The following is a 17,724-nucleotide window of genomic DNA, read 5'->3' on the forward strand; positions in this document are numbered from 1 at the left end:
GTTCTGACAATGCGAGGAGGTTTGTGGAAGGAACGTAGGATGTGGGTGTGAGGCGGTTGGGCGATGGCCTACGGAATGAACGGGGAGAAGAGAGGAGTATTTGAAGAAGTTCATAAAAATGGTGAACTTGCAGACACCTCCACTTAATTCAAAATAGGACCGAATTATAAAGATTGCAAAAGGACAGAAAGGAAAATGTTAAAAAGAAAGAGCAGCCATCTCGTCTCCCCGCCCCGCACGTTGCCCACTCGCCCACGTCTCCCGCGCGCGCTCCCCTCTCCTCGGGTGGGTCAAACGCCTCCGCCTCTGCCTCCGGGCCCAATTCGAATCCCCCACCTCTCGGGCGCCCGGCGGCTCGACTTCGGCTTCCCATGTCCGCCGGCGCCGCGGACCGCGGCGCCCAATCCCGTAAGACCCCTCTTTGCTGGCTGTCGTACCCTCATCCTCACAGATTTTGTTCAGCCGCGCGCGATGTTTACAACGGACTGGTTCCTTTTCCTGTTTGTTCGCAGCGGAGAGGCGAGAGCGGCGGCGGCGATCGGAGGCGGTCACGTGGCTGCGCGCGCTGCTCGCGGGCTCGGGGCTGCCGCTCCCCCCGCCGCGCGCCTCGGACGACGAGCTCAGGGCCGCGCTCGCCGATGGCGCGCTGCTCTGCGCGGCGCTCCGCGGGCTCGGTTCTACGCCCGACGAGGTAGGTTGTCGATCCCTATGTACCGCCGCGCCTCTGTTTCGGTTTTGCGCGGTCCTGATCGTCGCTGCTGCAGGGAGGTGCCTCCGCGGCGGCGGCGGGGGGCGATGTCGGGAGGTTCGTCGCAGCTGTGGAGCGGATGGGCCTTCCCAGTTTCGCCGCCTCGGACCTCGACAGGGTACGTGCACGTGTTCTCCATTGAACCAGCAATTGCTTGGGTTTAGTTGTGACTTTTGTGTGACAATATTTTGGAATTTGGATTATCCATTCACGCGCAGATAGGGATTTTACAAGTGATTGCTGTGCGGTAGAATGTTCAGTCAAAGAAGATTTTAGTTAGAAGTGATTGCTGTGGGTAGAGCTTCCCGTCGAAGAAGATGGAACTCTGTTTTCGCTGTAGGTGGTCGATTATTATGATTGTTCGGTTTGTTGATTGGCCAGATGACACAATAATCTTGTCCTTTTCTACTTGTACTGGTTGTGGACGCTGGATGCGGCTTACGTTACTATCCTATTCTCAAGACAAAAAATGATTTCTCAAAATTATGAGATGTGATTCAACTAGCATGATGCTTGTTAACCAAATGACACATACTCTATGTTTCAATATTTCCACCTCTTCCTGTTGCTATCTGAGGTTCAGTTTATAATGAAATCGATGATAAGTCCATAGTCCATAGAAATTAGTTCTGGACTAAAATGAATTAAGAGTCTGCGAATATTATGTATGCAAACTTCTCACGGCAACTTAATTGTCGAGCTGGACACAATCTTTCTAATTAATCAGTTCTCCAATGATGAAGTTTATAATATTTTAATATGAACTTTAGCCATGTTCCAATGTGATGCCATATTGGAAGTACGATGGTGATGTTCTGACAATAGTTGTCTGTTGTGCAATATTGCGACAAAACATTGCTGGTGTTTCCAGCTCTTTCTGCAATATAAAGATTTATCTACCAGTCCTCATTCGATTGACATTATTGGCATCCATCTAGGGCCCAATGTCGGCTGTGATCGTCTGTCTTCTTGCACTAAGGGATCGGTTTGGCTCCCATGTTGGGGAAGGCTTGCATTGTAGCCTTGAAGAAAAGGATAGGATGCACAGCATGGAGTTTCCCATAAAGGAGAATGGTCATGGTACACAAAACTCTGAATTTGGAGAAGAGAGGAAACAAATGAAAGTGAACCTACAAAAGGTCCCCAAAAGTCCGGCTACGTCAGGTGAGATATTATCTACATGTCAAAGCTTTCATCAGTAACACTTTGAGGGCTACAGGGAAAATTATGCAGGCTGTTCCATTATTTCTGCAAAAAGAAAATGTAGAACAAAGCATATTTAGTGGTCAAAGTGTAGTAATGTGCAACAACAACAACAACAACAAAGCCTTTCAGTCCCAAACAAGTTGGGGTAGGCTAGAGATAAAACCCATAAGATCTTGCAAGTCTAGTTATGGCTCTGGCACGTAGATAGCTAACTTCCACGCACCCCTGTCCATGGCTAGTTCTTTGGTGATATTCCAGTCTTTCAGATCCCTCTTTACAGAGTCCTCCCATGTCAAGTTTGGTCTACCTCGACCTCTCTTGACATTATCCGCACGCTTTATTCTTCCGCTATGTACAGGCGCTTCTGAGGGTCTGCGTTGTATATGCCCAAACCATCTTAAACGATGTTGGACAAGCTTCTCTTCAATTGGTGCTACACCAACTCTATCACGTATGTCCTCATTCCGAACCCGATCCTTTCTTGTGTGGCCACACATCCATCTCAACATGCGCATCTCCGCTACACTCAACCGTTGGACATGTTGCCTTTTAGTTGGCCAACATTCTGCGCCATACAACATCGCAGGTCTAATTGCCGTCCTATAGAACCTGCCTTTTAGCTTCTGTGGTACTCTCTTGTCGCAGAGGACGCCGGAAGCTTGGCGCCACTTCATCCACCCGGCTTTGATTCGATGGCTCACATCTTCATCGATTTCACCATCCTTCTGCAGCATCGACCCCAAATATCGAAAGGTATCCTTCTGAGGTATCACCTGCCCGTCAAGGCAAACCTCATCCTCCTCGTGCCTAGTAGTACTAAAATCGCACCTCATGTACTCAGTTTTAGTTCTACTAAGCCTAAAACCCTTCGACTCCAAGGTCTGTCTCCACAGCTCCAACTTTCCATTTACCCCCGTCCGACTATCGTCGACTAGCACCACATCATCTGCAAAGAGCATACACCATGGGATATCACCTTGTATATCCCTTGTGACCTCATCCATCACCAAAGCAAAAAGATAAAGGCTCAAAGCTGACCCTTGGTGCAGTCCTATTCTAATTGGAAAATCATCGGTGTCACCATCGCTTGTCCGAACACTTGTCACAACATTATCGTACATATCCTTGATAAGGGTAATATACTTTGTTGGGACTTTGTGCTTCTCCAAGACCCACCACATAACATTCCGCGGTATCTTATCGTAGGCCTTCTCTAAGTCAATGAACACCATATGCAAGTCCTTCTTTTGCTCCCTGTATCTCTCCATAAGTTGTCGTACCAAGAAGATAGCTTCCATGATCGACCTCCCAGGCATGAAACAAAACTGATTTTTGGTCATGCTTGTCATTCTTCGTAAGCGGTGTTCAATGACTCTCTCCCATAGCTTCATCGTATGGCTCATCAGCTTAATCCCACGGTAATTAGTACAACTTTGAATATCCCCCTTATTCTTGAAGATTGGTACTAATATACTCCGCCTCCATTCTTCGGGCATCTTGTTTGCCCAAAAAATAAGGTTGAAAAGCTTAGTTAGCCATACAATTGCTATGTCTCCAAGGCATCTCCACACCTCAATAGGGATACCATCAGGGCCCATTGCCTTGCCTCCTTTCATCCTTTTTAAAGCCTCCTTGATCTCAAACTCCTGAATCCTTCGTACAAAACGCCTGTTGGCATCATCAAAGGAGTCGTCCAGCTCAATGGAAGAGCTCTCACCTCCTCCATTGAACAGCTGGTCGAAGTACTCTCGCCATCTATTCTTAATCTCATCTTCCTTCACCAGAAGTCGATCTGTCCCATCCTTGATGCATTTGACTTGGTTGACATCCCTCGTCTTCCTCTCACGGATCTTGGCCATCTTATAGATGTCCCTTTCCCCTTCCTTCGTGTTTAGCCGCTGGTAGAGGTCCTCATACGCCCGACCTCTTGCTTCACTCACTGCTCGCTTTGCGGTCTTCTTCGCCACCTTGTACTTCTCTACGTTGTCAACACTCCTGTCCAAGTGTAGGCGTTTGAAACATTCTTTCTTCTCCTTGATAGCCTTCTGGACATCCTCGTTCCACCACCAGGTATCTTTCGCTTCGCTTCTACTTCCCCTCATCACCCCAAACTCCTCGGAAGCCACCTTCCGAATGCAAGTCGCCATCTTTATCCACATATTGTGCACATAATTAAATTCATACGATTATTGATCCTTAGTTCTCACAATTGGAGCTTGATATGAAGCAAGATCGCTTATCACTTAAAATATATTTCTTATTGTAGAACCATCATCTCCAATATCACGGTCTGAACTATCTTCGATAACAAGACATTCTGGACACAATTTTCATGAAGTCTTCCATCTGAGACAAGGAGTTTATTCTGATATGCCTACTTCTAAAATTTTGGAGATGATGAAATCCACCAGCTTGGATGTAAGTGCAATATAGTAATTCTTTATGAGATGTACTTGAGATAATCATTTTGGGACAAATTCTGGTTTTTTTTTAATTCTTTGCATCATGGTATCAATTTTGCAGAATGCCCCTACCCAGTCACTTTTGAGTTTTGTGAATGGCATCCTTGACGAGATCGTTGAGAAGAAGAACGAAGAAATTCCTTATGTAGGCTACTCAAAAGCAATGCAGTTAGTTGTTTCTTTTCATACTTGAAAACTTCGATACCTTTTGTTTTAAACTTATTTCATCTTCGTGAATAAAAAGATAACATTCTTTGCACAGCATATCGCTTGCTTGCTGAGAAAGGTCATAGTGGAGATTGAACGGCGCATTTCTACTCAGGCGGAACACATAAGAAATGTAAGGAGAACTTATTCATACTTATTTATCATATTATTCCTGTTGTGATCGTTACTTGTATGCAGCAAAATAACCTTATGAGAGCACGTGAAGAGAAATATAAATCAAGGATAAGAGTGCTAGAGGCACTAGCAAGCGGGACAAATGGACAAACACAAGTAAACTCAAGTGCAACAAACGGAAAAGCACATGTAAAGTTTGGTGATGGTGATCTTAATATGAGTTCCAGTTTACTGTTGAAACCTTCTAATATGAATAACCAATCTCCTTTCTTATATAGTTTCCTATATTGCTTTTCAGGTTGCTGCAGATCATGTGCTCCAGTTGAAGGTTTGTTTTTTCTTCTGAAAACCGGTTGCTTGTTCAGATTACTATCCTTTGCATATAGTTTAATCGAGTTTTGCTATTTGCTCTCGAATTTTTCATTTGATCTAAATTGTGGATGTGTTCTTTCAATCCTCATAAAAGTAGCGCTTCTTTTAGTATACACAAAAGCTTTGCCCCTCTTTGTACCTGGGATATAAATACATTTTACTGCATAGAAAATTAGAAAAAAGACGATAATTTAGTACTGTCATTTAAAATGTGTTGTATGAAGTTAAACTATGGATGGTATTAAGTGTTAAGTATATGTGTATGTATACAATAGACATATATTTATATGTAGCCCATAAGGTCCATGGCCCAGGTGGCCCATCTTGATGTATATGTATACTAAATCCCTAATACTATATACAGTGAAGTGATATTTTTCTCCAGAAGTTTCATTAAGCACAGTTACCACTATTGCTAATTTGATATGTACGGGCTCATTAAGCACGTGCATTAATATAAAATCTGACTCGTATTGACCTTATACACCTTTCTTAAGTAAAGATTACTAGGTATGTGCAGATGCTGTTTCAGCTAAGCGTAAAAGTGGTAATTTGGTAGTTTAATGTTTATTTCGGGAGAGAGTAGTTAACTTCTTCAGGGATGACCTGGTGACCTGCTCTAGCAAGTCAACACGTGTGTATCTTATCTTCAGAGTGGTTACGAGTTTATTGCAAAAGAGCTTGTAACCAAATAACCCGTTAGAGCGTTGATAGTCCATCGCGATCTAGGGAGATTCAGCTTAAAGCCACCACAAGATTAAGCTTTGCTGAACAGAGTGCGGCTTAACTTTATCCCCCTTTGTGTGAAAAAGCTTAAGCCTCTTTCCTACAACTTCTCAAAGAATCCACGTTCTAGCAGAAGCAAAACTCCTCACAGGCATGGCCGCCACATATTTGAGAAGCTATATATTGAACTTACAGTTGATTAAATTGCTTATAATACACTTTTGCTCTACAGATGGAGAAAGGAAAAATTGAAGAAAGACAATTAGTCGTCAAAGATATGTCAAGCTTGATGAAGGACAAGGAAGACGTAACTAGATTGATAAAGGATAAGGAAGATATGGCTAGACTGTTGAAAGACAAGGAAGACATAATTAGATTGATGAAAGAGAAGGAAGAAATGGTTATGCTGATGAAGGAGAAGGAAGATAAGGTTAGCTTGAAGACAGGCAAGGTTGATGACAGAAATCAATCAGCAGAGGAACATGTAGCTATATCAGTTACGTATAACGATGAAATCATTAGGATGATGAAGGAAAAAGAAGGCAGTAACCATACAATTATGAAACTAAAGCTCGAATTAGAAGCTGTGAAATCGTCGTATGAAGAGAGCCAAAGCCTGTTAGAATCTACCAAGGAAGACGTGCTTAAGCTCCTAAAGGACAAGGAGAACAGTGACAATATAATATCAAAACTCAGGCAAGAGCTTGCAGTAGCAAGAAGAGCTCATAAGACACATATTCAAGAACTGGAGAGTAGAGCTTTGCAGGCAAATGAAGCGTTCGAACATAGAATAAAAGAAGTAGAGCTCTTGCTCAAAGGTTCTAGAAAGAGAGGAAGAGATCTTGAGGAATTGTTAAAATCAAGAATCGAAACTTGGGAGCTGAAGGAAATCATGGTGAACCAATTTGTAGGTCTGCAAATACAGAATATCCAGGTATTGATTGGTTAAATTACTTTTTTGTTCTTGGTGTTTCTTTTAAGGCTTCATAAGTCATCAATTAAAATTAAAACTTCTACCCTATCAGGATTTGAGGTTGTCTTCTGTTTCCATTAGGCATGAAATCCAAAACTGCCAGAAAAGATGGTCTGAAGAACTTAGTGGCCTTGGTAAGAATCGGTGCAACTGGTGATTTTATTCCACATATAATTACTGTAATTGCCATTTAACTTGCATTTCCATTCAAATTCTGCAGGACAAAATCTTAATGTGCTGATAAATGATGCTGAAAATTATCATGCCGCTCTTGAAGAAAATAGAAGATTGTTCAATGAGATTCAGGAGCTAAAAGGTGACTGTCCAAACAAGATAAGTTTTTTTATATGGTCATCTCCTTAATTGTATCAATTGTTAAGAGTGCTTATTTGTTGACCAGGAAATATAAGAGTCTATTGCCGGATAAGACCTTTTCTTCCTGGGGAGGATCAGAAATCTACTACGATTGAATATGTTGGTGATAATGGTGAACTGATTATAGGGAACCCCACACGACAGGGAAAGGAAGGGAGCAAGTCGTTCAAATTCAACAAGGTTCTTGGGCCCACTGCTTCTCAAGGTACAAATGAAAATGTGACCTATGCAATATCTCATGTGCTTTTGATATTTATAACTTTATTGTATCTGGCAAGGATCATATTTTTTTCAGTGCTAATATACAGCATATGCCTTTTTCCCCCTTTTTCTAGATGAGGTGTTCAAGGATATACAACCACTAATCAGATCAGTTCTTGATGGCTATAATGTTTGCATTTTTGCATATGGTCAAACTGGATCGGGGAAAACATACACAATGGTACGAAGCACTACATATAATAATCTTCATTTGATTTGCTTCTTTTATAAAAAAATGAGCTTTTATAAATTATAGTTTATCATTGTGGCCTTTTCTTTCTGCAAATATGGCAGACTGGACCTGAAAATGCAACCGAGAAGGAACAGGGTGTCAATTACAGAGCTCTGAATGACCTGTTCCATATCTCACACAATCGTGGTGACACAATCATGTATGAAATTAGCGTTCAAATGATTGAGATATACAACGAACAAATCCGTGATCTCCTTTGCAGCAATGGTTCAGAGAAGAAATATCCTTTTTTTTCCTGTAGGATTACAATGATGGAATCATTTGTTGGATTCACAAATTATGGCATACACTTTCTGCATGTAGCTTATGATACTCACCTTTATTTGTTATGCGTACGTATTAATCTCCTCTTCTGATGTGATCAGTATACATACAACTGGAACCTAGGCCTGGCTATGAACTAGTTTAGTTAGTTAATTCAGTTCAAGTGAACATATGTAGAAACTTGGTTATATGATCATCTTGTTTTAACACATCCCTTTTTTTTAGATGAAGGAATAAAATTATTCCGGCCTCTGCACAAAGTTATTACTCCGAAATTTAAGTTAAAAAATTTAACACATCCCTTTAAACCTTCGCATGCTTACAAATTGAACTGATGTTAAGAGCATTCTCCTTTTCCTTTAACTTGCACACGCTGGGGATTTTGAATACCAGCCAACCCAACGGGCTTGCTGTTCCTGATGCAACGTTGCATCCTGTTAAATCAACGACCGATGTTATCGAGTTAATGAGAACAGGACTTGCAAACAGAGCAGTGGGTTCAACTGCATTGAACGAAAGAAGCAGCAGATCTCACAGGTTAATTGTCATGTTCCATAATCCAGTTATGTTTTTCTTCTGATTCTTCAAAACAGGATTAATTTGATTAATTGTGCAGTGTTGTCACTATACACATTCGAGGTGTAGATCTGAAAACTGGAGCTACTTTGCGTGGCGCACTACATCTTGTTGATCTTGCTGGGAGTGAGAGGGTGGACCGTTCTGCTGCTACAGGCGATAGACTCAAAGAAGCACAACACATCAACAAATCTTTGTCTGCTCTGGGAGATGTCATATTTTCTCTATCACAGAAAAATGCTCATGTACCGTACCGGAACAGCAAACTTACGCAAGTCCTGCAAAGTTCTTTGGGTGCTTACCATTGCTGATTGTTCTATATACCATTGATTTACATGGTACGTTGTCACTTAACTAAAAAAAATTATCTGCAGGCGACCATGCAAAAACCTTGATGTTTGTGCAGATGAACCCAGATGTTTCATCGTATTTAGAGACTATAAGTACTTTAAAGTTTGCTGAAAGGGTTTCCGGAGTGGAACTAGGTGCTGCAAAGGCCAATAAAGAGGGCAACGATATCAGAGAATTTATGGAACAGGTGACAAATTTCTCTTTTCCTTTTGCCTATCTCTTTCTTATTCATACGAGGGCAATATATATGATTACCATTTACCAATGTCTATTTTCTATACTCCACCATCATTCCTCTGTACAAAATGATCGTGTAAAAATATGATTTAGCTCCGCATGAGATGCAATTAGACTTTTCTTTTTCTTCTTTCAAAGTGAATGCAAAATTGCAAATACCATTCTTCTGACCAGCACTTCAGACATCATTTGATATCTAATATCCCTTGCACCTTGCAGCTCTCACTGCTCAAACATAAAATTGCAAAGAAAGATGAGGAAATCAACAGATTAAAATTACTCAAGACACAAACTCCAAGGGCCAGGACAATAAAACGTGCCGATTCCCCATTAAAACATTCATCCTCCTCTCCAGGCATAGCTTCTTTAGGAAGCAAAATCCAACATCGAAGAACGGCATCTGGTGGAAAGGTAACGAGCATTGGCAGTAGGGCTGGCTCTGATGCTGATAACTTCTCTGACATCAGTGACAGGCACTCTGAATCTGGTTCTATGCAGTCTGTTGATGATATCCGACCGCAGAGGGGCATTATGGGACCTCCCATGCTCTCTGTAGGTGAGATGGGTCAAAATTCTGCTAACCCTGAGCTAGCTTCCTTTGGCTATGCTAATTCAGAGGAGAGGTTAAGCGATATATCAGACAGTGGTCTTTCCATGGGTACAGAGACCGATGGTTCAATAAGCAGTGTGGTTGAGTTGACGCTCTTCCCAGAGCAGGAAAAAACATCTAGCACTCTGAAAGAGCAAGAGAAGGCACCAAGAACTCCAAACGATCGATTGTAAGTGTTCTCAGTTATTGATAGTGAAAATTCATAACATTATGTTTTCATAATATAGATATGTTTTCTTAACGACTATCATTCTTTTCAACCTAAATTACATATTATTAGCATTTAATAGAAGTATTCATGCAATCAGAGTCGGTGCTAAAATTGGCTAACTCTATTTGTTTCTTTGGCCTTTTGTCTTAACTATTTTTGAGTTATAAGCACATATTTGTCCTCATACAGGTCTAAGGTGGCCACTCGAGTTCAGAAGACAACACCGAAAACAGCTCAAACTTCTAGCTTGTGGCCTAAACTAAGAGATCCTCCAGCTCCTAGATCTCCAAGTCAGTTCACTTGCTAATCTTTTTTTTTTTCTTTGGATTCTTCATATGCATACCTTAAGGCAATGATTCTAAAAAAATATATATATACAGCCATACACATCTGATGAAAATATATTCCTATTCTAGAGTATAATCTGATATCTGTAAAAAGTACCGGAAATCTCCATAAATTCATTTAAGAACACAGGCATATGGGAAAAATACTGATGACATTTGTGATACACCACTGAAAAAGGTTGGAGGATCTACTGCATTCAATTTTATCTTATCATATATTGGATATTGGATAATAATAAATATACCTCCGACTGAACTAAAATGCCGACCTTCGTCGTTTCTGCGTCGTAGCCTGGTGCGGTGATTCGGATCTCATTCCTGCTGTAGTCGATCTGTTCGTTCCGGAGCCCGTGGAGGAGTACGAGGAACGCAGTCTTTTCCTACGCCTGGAGGAGATTATCCAGTCCAAGCAAATCTGCCTTTGTTACAAGATCGCCATCCACGTCGAAGAAGTTCACTATTGGTGCTTGCCTTCAGACTCCTCCGGTGGTGGCACACCGCCTGATGCTTGGGACAGCGATGGCAACAACTACCCCGTGTTCGATCAGCGGGGTTGGTCCACCCCCTAGCCTAAGCTTTCGAGATACCCTGACCCTTCGGTCAGCTGCGATGTTTGCGTTGGAGCATGGGGCGGGGTCGTCGGTACTCGTTCGGGTCCTGCCACTCGGTCCCTTCCCAGCGAGTTCCAACGGGTTGAGGCACCGCCGTTGGAGCGCTCCAGCAGGCCCAGCCGCCTGCCGACGAAGTCGCTTTCCTGGTCGTTGCCAGGCCCACTTCAGTTTGGTTCCCTGACCGTTCAGTCATGTGGTTTGACATCTGCAAATGCTATGACTTTGGCGCCTGCAAAAGCCATGTCTCTGGCGCTTGTAAAGATGCCTGTGCAAAGGGCATTGGGAGAGTCATGGGCGGTGACGGGCCATGCGCCTAACCTTGTCTGCTTGGTCTCCATGGTCTGTTGGGATCATCTCCGGACCATCTTGACCCCATGGTCCATGAGGGTGTCCTACGCCCTTCCTCTCTGCGTTGTATGGAGCCGCTGATGTCGGCCCCCGCATCTCAGTGCCCAACTGTCTCGGCGTGGACGGAACAGGACCCAATCTCGGTGCCCTACTGTTCTTGAGGATGTGCGCAGGTCGCTACCTTTGTGCGAGGGGCGGGATTGTTGCATGGCCCTCCGTGTGACAGGACCTGTGACTGTTTGGATACCGCCACCTCCCTGCGACGTCGTTTTTCAAAACTTTGAACTGGGCAGGTCGTGTGCCGAGTTCCAACGTTTGGGCCCTGGTTCAAATCTTGTTGGCCCATAAGAGTTGCTCGCGCGCCTTTGTTGGATGAGGTGTTTCTGGGTCGCATGAAGCGGGGTATGCAGCTGTTTGCCATTGCCCTGGTTGCGAGCCCCTCCGGTCTTCTCCCTGTGGTGCTCGCTTCAGGGGATGTTGTGGCTAGCCAAACCTGTGTGTGTTTGGACTCTTTGCCTCACCCTTCTTCTCCGGTGCATCCACCTCCCATGGTTAGGGTCCAGGACTTACCTGTGGGCGCACACTCCCGGGATGAGGGTGAGCGGACATGGTGTCCGAGGACATACCCACCGAAGACATGTGCCATTGTCTACCAGAGGCGTTGCCTGATAGTGCCACATGCGTCCATTTCGCCCTCGCCACTTCGTTCAGATGTCGTGGAATTCTTTGCTATGGTGACCTTGCCCACGGGCGTTGTACTCCCGGCGCCAGCTCCATCCATGCATCGGGCCAGGTCATCTCATGCACTGGCGGTGCCTAGCCGGCAGAGCGTTAGGCTGTCCAGCAAAGATCGTTCGGCCCCAGCCAACGCCGTTCGACACGCACAGATGGTGCTCATGAGAAAACTGGGAATCTTAGTTGATGGGGAAGGCATAAACCAGGCGGCGCAAGATGATTATGTGAACTTGTTCTCCAAACCCCTTTCCTGTGCCCACCTGGTGACCCTGGCCGCCCTCTTTGGGTGGACGGTGCCGGACGACGGAGAAGTGTGATCGGATGAGTTCCTGACCGTTGTGTGTTGGTTGCTTTGTATGGTTGTTTTGGATCGTGGTCGCATGTTTATTTCTTCCTATGGATGTCTCTAATATCCTTGTGTGGAATGTGCGTGGTCTCAACATGTGTTTGCGCCGCAATTCGGTGCGTGTGGTCGTAGAAGTGGTGAAACCTGATATCTTTTGCTTGCAAGAAATGGAGGTCGCCGTCTTATCCCTCTCCATCCTTCTCTATGCCCTTGGGGCTGACTTTGACCATTTTGTTGCGCTGCCAGCCTCTAGGACGCGTGGTGGCGTGCTGATGGCTTGGAGGCATGGGATGGGCAATGCTATCTCCTCACGAGTCGATTCTTACTCCGTCTCAGTGCAATTTGAGGGGGTTAATGGGCAGCATTGGTGGCTAACCACCATGTATGGGCCCCAGCTCGATGTGGAAAAACTTCTTTTCCTACAAGAGCTGCGCGTTGTGCATTCTGTCTGCGCAGGGCCATGGGTAGTGGCAGGGGATTTCAACCTAATTTACATAGCGACGGACAAGAACAATGCTAATGTAGACCACGTCATGATGAGTCGCTTTCGTCGCTTTCTGGACGACGTCGAGCTCAATGAGATCAATCTCCTTGGTCGACGGTTCACATCGTTGAATGAACATGTCTCCCGATGTTGGTCCACCTCAATCGAGTGTTTTGCACGGCGGATTGGGAGAGCCTCTTCCCTGATTGCCTACTCCAAATTTCTGCTGGAGCCGAGGCGTGGTTGCGCCGTCGTTTGAAGAGCCACTGCTTGGCACTGGCATCTCTACAGCGATCCATCGCTCGCTCTCGGTCTCGACTCACTTGGCTGCGAGAAGGAGATGTGAATACTTCCTTCTTCCATTTACATGCGCGGTTTCGCAAAAGAAAGAACTTCGTTGCTATGCTTAAGGTGGGAGATCGGGAGCTAACTTCTCATGAAGATAAGGAATCAGCCATTTGGGAGTTCTTCCATGACCTCATTGGCAAGCCGCACCAATGCTAGCTCAACCTTAATTTGCCATCTTTCCATCACTCCACCTTCGACTTGGATGTCCTGAAGTCACCTTTCATTGAGGAGGAGGTGTGGGATACGATCAAAGGCATGCCGCCGGACAAGGCGCCGGGGCTGGATGACTTTACGGGTCGATTCTACAAATCCTGATGGCCGGTCGTTAAGGAGGATATTATGGGCAATTCATGCGCTGCACAGGGGGGACTCCAGGAAGCTCCACCTCCTGAACTCGGCTCTCATGGTGCTCATCCCTAAGACGTCGGGCGTAGTGCAGGTCCGCGACTTCCGCCCGATCAGCCTGGTGCATAGTTTCGCCAAGTTCGTCACCAAACACTTGGTGAATCAACTTACGCCTAAACTGCAGCCCATTGTGTCCGTGAACCAGTCTACCTTTGTCATAGGTCGTTGTATACATGAGAACTTCCTTCTCATTCAGCGCATGGCCAAATTCCTACACGGTCAAGGGAAGCCTCGGATCCTCATCAAGTTAGATATAACGAAGGCGTTCGACTCTGTTTCTTGGCCTTTCTTGCTCGAGAACCTTGAGCATCTGGAGTTCGGTGCGCGGTGGAGGGCCATGGTCTGCAACTTGTTGGCTTCTTCGTCCACCTGTGTCCTTCTTAACGGCTACCCGGGTGAGGCAATCGAGGACCGAAGGGGCCTCCGTCAGGGTGATCCTTTATCCCCGATGCTCTTCATCCTTGTCATAGATGTGCTCAACACCTTGTTCAACAAAGCTGGACACAATGGTCTCTTGCTTACGCTGGCAAATAGGAATTTGGGTCATCGAGTCTCCATGTATGCCGATGACGTGGTGCTCTTCATTCATCCATCGGCCCAGGATATATATATCACCAAAGGTATCTTGCATTGTTTTGGAGAGTCCTCTGGTTTGTATACTAATATGCACAAGAGCTCGGTGATCCCTATTAGGTGCCCTGAGACAAGCCTTGTTCTTATGCGCTCCGCGTTGCCTTGCATGGTTTCGGATTTCCCGTGCAAGACCTGGGAGTCCCCTTGTCGATCTGCATGCTGTCCAAGGCTGATTTGCAGTCGATTGTGGATAAGATTGACGATCTGTTGCCCAGTTGGAAGACGGGGTTGTTGAATACCGCTGGCAGAGTAGTCCTGGTTGGTGCGGTGCTCACGGCCATTCCTCTCCACATTCTCCTGGCCTTGGATGTGCCCATATGGGTGACTAAAGCAATCAATAAGCGAAGATGGGCTTTCTTGTGGAAGGGACGTCGCAATGTCCATGGTGGCCACTGTGCTGTAGCTTGGCAGCGGGTATGTCGGCCGCGGGAGCTTGGTGCCCTAGGCATTCACAACCTGGACGTGCTCGGTTGGTCACTTTGGATGAGGTGGCTTTGGATGCAGAAAACACATCCCGATCAGCCATGGGCGATGCTTGGTGTCTCAGTTCATGCCAACACCCGTGCCCTGTTCGTGGTGTTCGTGTCTACCGTGGTGAGTGACGGAAGGTCCACATTGTTTTGGTCGGATCATTGGCTCCATGGTCGCTCCATTTTGGACATGGCACCTCAACTGTTGCTATTTGTTACAAAGTGTGCCATCACCAGGCGAACTGTCTTTCAGGCTTTTACAGAATCGAGCGTGGATTCGGGACATCCATGGTGGCCTCTCTGGACTGGCTTTGGTCGACTACCTACGGATCTAGGATGCTCTTGAGGGGACGGACCTGTTGGAGGGACTCCCCGACCAGCATCTGTGGTTGCCCTCGCCTTCTGGCACTTTCTCCACCTGTTCGGCGTATCGCTGGTTCTTCATGGGTGCCATTGCCTTCGAGCCGTACAAGAGGATCTGGAAGACTTGGGCGCCGTCGCAAGCCAGGTTCTTTATCTGGCTGGCCACGCTCAATGGATGCTGGACGACAGACCGCCTTGCACGCCGAGGCCTTCAGGATCCCTCCTGCTGCCCGCTTTGTGACCAGACGGACGAAACGATCCAACACCTACTTGCAGTTTGTGTGTTTGCCAAAGACGTCTGGTTTAGGGCTCTCCAGCGCGTTGGCCTGCAGGCTTTGGCGCCGGATGGGTTTGAGCTCGTCTTCCAGGAATGGTGGCGGAAAGTGCAAACTAGAGTTCCCAAGGAGGCTCGGAAGGGTTTCAACCCTCTCGTCATCTTGGTGTCTTGGGACATTTGGAAGCACCGTAACCGTTGCGTCTTTGTTGGCATTCAGCCCGATATGGTGTCCCTGTTGAGTGACGTCTTTGATGAGGTTAGACATTGGGGAGCGACAGGAATGATAGGGTTGCGCTCTTTGTTAGTTTGAGTGTTTTGTTGTGGTCGCAGGTTAAGTCTGTGGCGTGCATGTAACTAAAAACTAACCCGGCTGTTGGTTCGGTTCTGTATTCTGTTTTTTCTCCTTCTTAATATAATGACACGCAGCTCTCCTACGTGTTCGAGGAAAACAAACTAAAATGCCATTGAAAGTTAAATAAGTGTGTTTTGGTCATTCCTTGTCCAAGTAACAAGAGGACGTTAATGAGGCGTGGTTACTAATTTTTATACAGTTTCTTTTGAGTTAAGCATAGAATGATAGAAACACTGCTTCGATGCCTTTAAATGCTTCCCAAAAAGTTTTACTTCAACCTTCCAAATAGAATTCCAATTTGCAATAATATTTCATAGAAGTGAACAAGATAAAGCTATGTTAAATGAAGTTTGCCTAGGAGTAAGCTATATCAGGTACATGGGAGGCAGGGGCTGTGAGCACGACGACCACGAAGCCACGACGCAGGCAGATCCCTTGAGGCAGGTGACCAACCGACAAGAGGGAGTCAGCGGGCAGCCGAGAAGCAAGGGAAGAAGCAAGGCAGCCAAGCGACAAGTAGAAGGTAGATTAGATCAGACGTGGAAGAAACCGATCAAATTTTTTTTTTAGGGTTCTTGGGCGAGTTGCGGCACCCTGAGGAGAAAAACATGGTTGTGATACCATATTAGAAATAACAACTTATATTTAATATTAGCCCTTAAGGGTAATATATAGAGTAAAAAAGGAGTACATAATAAGAACTTTAATAACATATACGTAATGAATAAGAACTCTATATTCCTAACAGTTTCTAGCTTAGTCATGGTGTTCCCGACCTTTGAAGCTTTGCCTAATTGCTTACTAGTTACTCCAATACCTGACGGGTTACCACTGGGAACCTGTAGCAGAATGTACTATAGTAACTCACTATATTCCAAAAACGTTTGATCTGGTCGTACAAAACAAGTGTAGATTCAGGTGTGGAAAAAAATCAAACCATATGAATGAGGCAATGTGCTAAGACAGTTTACTAACAGATGAAGTGTCGGTAGATTGCCAACCATTGGCATTGCTGAATTGCGTAAGTTTCGGGTGGAATGGCCGTGGCATTAAACCTACCAGTTACCTATAATGGAGCACTTTTTGATAATGTGAAGTTCAATGTGTTCTGACTTCTGAGTCACAGATAAGCTTTCAAGCCTTATATGCATGATCACAAATATATACAATAGTATAATTTATTGTAGCTATTATTTTGCAGTGTCAGCAGGAAGAGTCGCTACAACACAAGCAATATCTGCACCAAGAACGTCCAGTACTACGAAGCGATGGACATAGCTCAAGTTTGATCAATTTGCTCCAGCACTAGTTTTATGTTTTTGTACAGCACTCTGCATTTCATGCCACTTGATGAACTTTATACATCAGTTGGATTCGTTCGATAAAAAAAATAGTTGGATAGTTTTTTTAAGAAAGAGATAGATTCTCTTTTCTATCCGGTGAGGATGTAATTTTTCTTGTACATATGTATTGTTACGGTACTACAAAAATTTGTTGATTTGTTAAAACAAGCAATAAATATTTGTTAATTGTTGAATAGAAGCGATGCTTTCTGGTTTTTGTGAACAATCAACATGTCTTTGTTAATTGCTAAATTTAGCATAATAAAGTACCCCTTCCATTATTTTCATCTGAACCTTGATCGTCTGTATTTTCAAAACAATCTATGTAGCAAAATGAAAATCATATTGCTAGATTTGTCGTTGTTTATAGTATTACATAATTTGACTTCAATAGGAATATAATTTCATAAGTATATTTAATAAAGCAACATGTACCTTGCAAATCTGCAAGCTTCGTAAAATCGCATATCTGCCAGCTCCGCATTTTGCAAAGCCACACTTCGTTTCAAATCTACACGGTTCTAACAACACGGGCCCACCTAGCAGCGGAACAAAACGGATGAAGCTCATTATTTGATCATATTGGCGTTCCACAGTGGCGAAGCCACGGCATGGCCGGAGGGGGCCTGGCACCCCCTAACAGAGCTGCCATTCAACTAATAAAGTATTAATCAGCACATGTTAATTGTAGTTTA

The 17,724-nt window shown here is 44.6% G+C and overlaps 1 protein-coding gene across 3 annotated transcripts; it reads left to right on the forward strand.

Moving 5' to 3' along the window:
- The first annotated feature begins 217 nt into the window (after nucleotides 1-217).
- LOC133926878 (kinesin-like protein KIN-14M) lies at nucleotides 218-17,228 on the forward strand. Of its 3 annotated transcripts, XM_062373021.1 has the most exons (22): nucleotides 218-408; nucleotides 513-691; nucleotides 765-866; nucleotides 1,687-1,912; nucleotides 4,221-4,372; nucleotides 4,478-4,561; nucleotides 4,679-4,756; nucleotides 4,822-4,947; nucleotides 5,057-5,086; nucleotides 6,089-6,790; nucleotides 6,882-6,963; nucleotides 7,050-7,145; nucleotides 7,230-7,409; nucleotides 7,540-7,646; nucleotides 7,760-7,939; nucleotides 8,356-8,519; nucleotides 8,599-8,852; nucleotides 8,933-9,096; nucleotides 9,366-9,557; nucleotides 9,645-9,925; nucleotides 10,157-10,257; nucleotides 16,874-17,228. In XM_062373021.1, the coding sequence occupies exons 1-22, from the start codon at nucleotides 372-374 to the stop codon at nucleotides 16,993-16,995; spliced, it is 3,639 nt and encodes a 1,212-aa protein (XP_062229005.1). In that variant the 5' UTR covers nucleotides 218-371; the 3' UTR covers nucleotides 16,996-17,228. The 3 variants fall into 3 exon arrangements, with proteins under 3 accessions (XP_062229005.1, XP_062229004.1, XP_062229006.1); XM_062373020.1 differs by having other exon boundaries at nucleotides 7,760-7,938; nucleotides 8,355-8,519; nucleotides 9,366-9,925; XM_062373022.1 differs by having other exon boundaries at nucleotides 7,760-7,938; nucleotides 8,355-8,519; nucleotides 9,366-9,925; nucleotides 16,888-17,228.
- The last annotated feature ends 496 nt before the right edge of the window (nucleotides 17,229-17,724 follow it).

This window comes from Phragmites australis, chromosome 8 (genome assembly GCF_958298935.1).
Source record: "Phragmites australis chromosome 8, lpPhrAust1.1, whole genome shotgun sequence".
NCBI lineage: Eukaryota > Viridiplantae > Streptophyta > Magnoliopsida > Poales > Poaceae > Phragmites > Phragmites australis.